We start from the raw sequence: 684 nt of genomic DNA on the forward strand, positions 1-684 counted from the left end.
GGAGAGCGCGCTGGGGCCACAGAGGCGCGTTGGGCCGCGGGAGGGCGCTCTGGGGCCGCGCCGCAGCGGGACTGGGCCGGGCTGGAGCGGGGATGGTGCGCGGGGCTGGAAGGGTGGGGAAGGCTGAGAAGGGGCGTGCGGCTAGTCGGGAAGATCCCACTCCAGAAGGGACCTGGGAAAACCCAGAGGCTTAGAGTGCAGGGCCGGGACAGCGGCGCTCCCCGCACCTTCTCCCACGGCTCCCATGAAGGCACAGCCCCGATCCAGCTCTCACCGGGGCTCATTTCTGGCGCCGAAGACCTCGCTCCCCAACTGCCTGCCCTTACGCATTCCGCTCGGCTGCTTCCCGTCGGGCATCACGTTGCTTGGTAACGGGGCGCAGCGCCCCACTCCACCCCACGCCTTGCACGTGAGGATGCGGGGCGGGCGGGGTTGGAGAGTATGGGGCACGCGCTGGGATGAGGTCTCGGGGGTCGTGGAACAGCCGCGCCGGGGGCAAACCTATTTGCTGTGATCGAAACCCAGGCAGAATTCCACTTCGGCGTTTTTCCCATCTTCTTCCCTGCTGACCAGAACAACACCTGTTGGACCAGGCTGTTGGGAGAAGATGGAATGTTTCCAGACAGGCATGCAACCGGGAACCTTTCCCCTTTCCCTTACGCTCCACTTCAGTGTTCTGTTTGG

The 684-nt window shown here is 65.4% G+C and overlaps 1 protein-coding gene across 1 annotated transcript in view; it reads right to left on the reverse strand.

The window, feature by feature from the left end:
* CCDC110 (coiled-coil domain containing 110) overlaps positions 1-284 on the reverse strand; it is a 13,321-nt gene extending 13,037 nt beyond the window's left edge. The window contains exon 1 of the mRNA XM_012557387.2: positions 29-284. Coding sequence (XP_012412841.1) covers positions 29-284 — 256 coding nt within the window. The remainder of the gene's footprint in view (positions 1-28) is intronic.
* Positions 285-684: the final 400 nt, after the last annotated feature.

The sequence above is a fragment of the Trichechus manatus genome, unplaced genomic scaffold (assembly GCF_000243295.1).
Source record: "Trichechus manatus latirostris isolate Lorelei unplaced genomic scaffold, TriManLat1.0 scaffold00099, whole genome shotgun sequence".
Taxonomy (NCBI): domain Eukaryota; kingdom Metazoa; phylum Chordata; class Mammalia; order Sirenia; family Trichechidae; genus Trichechus; species Trichechus manatus.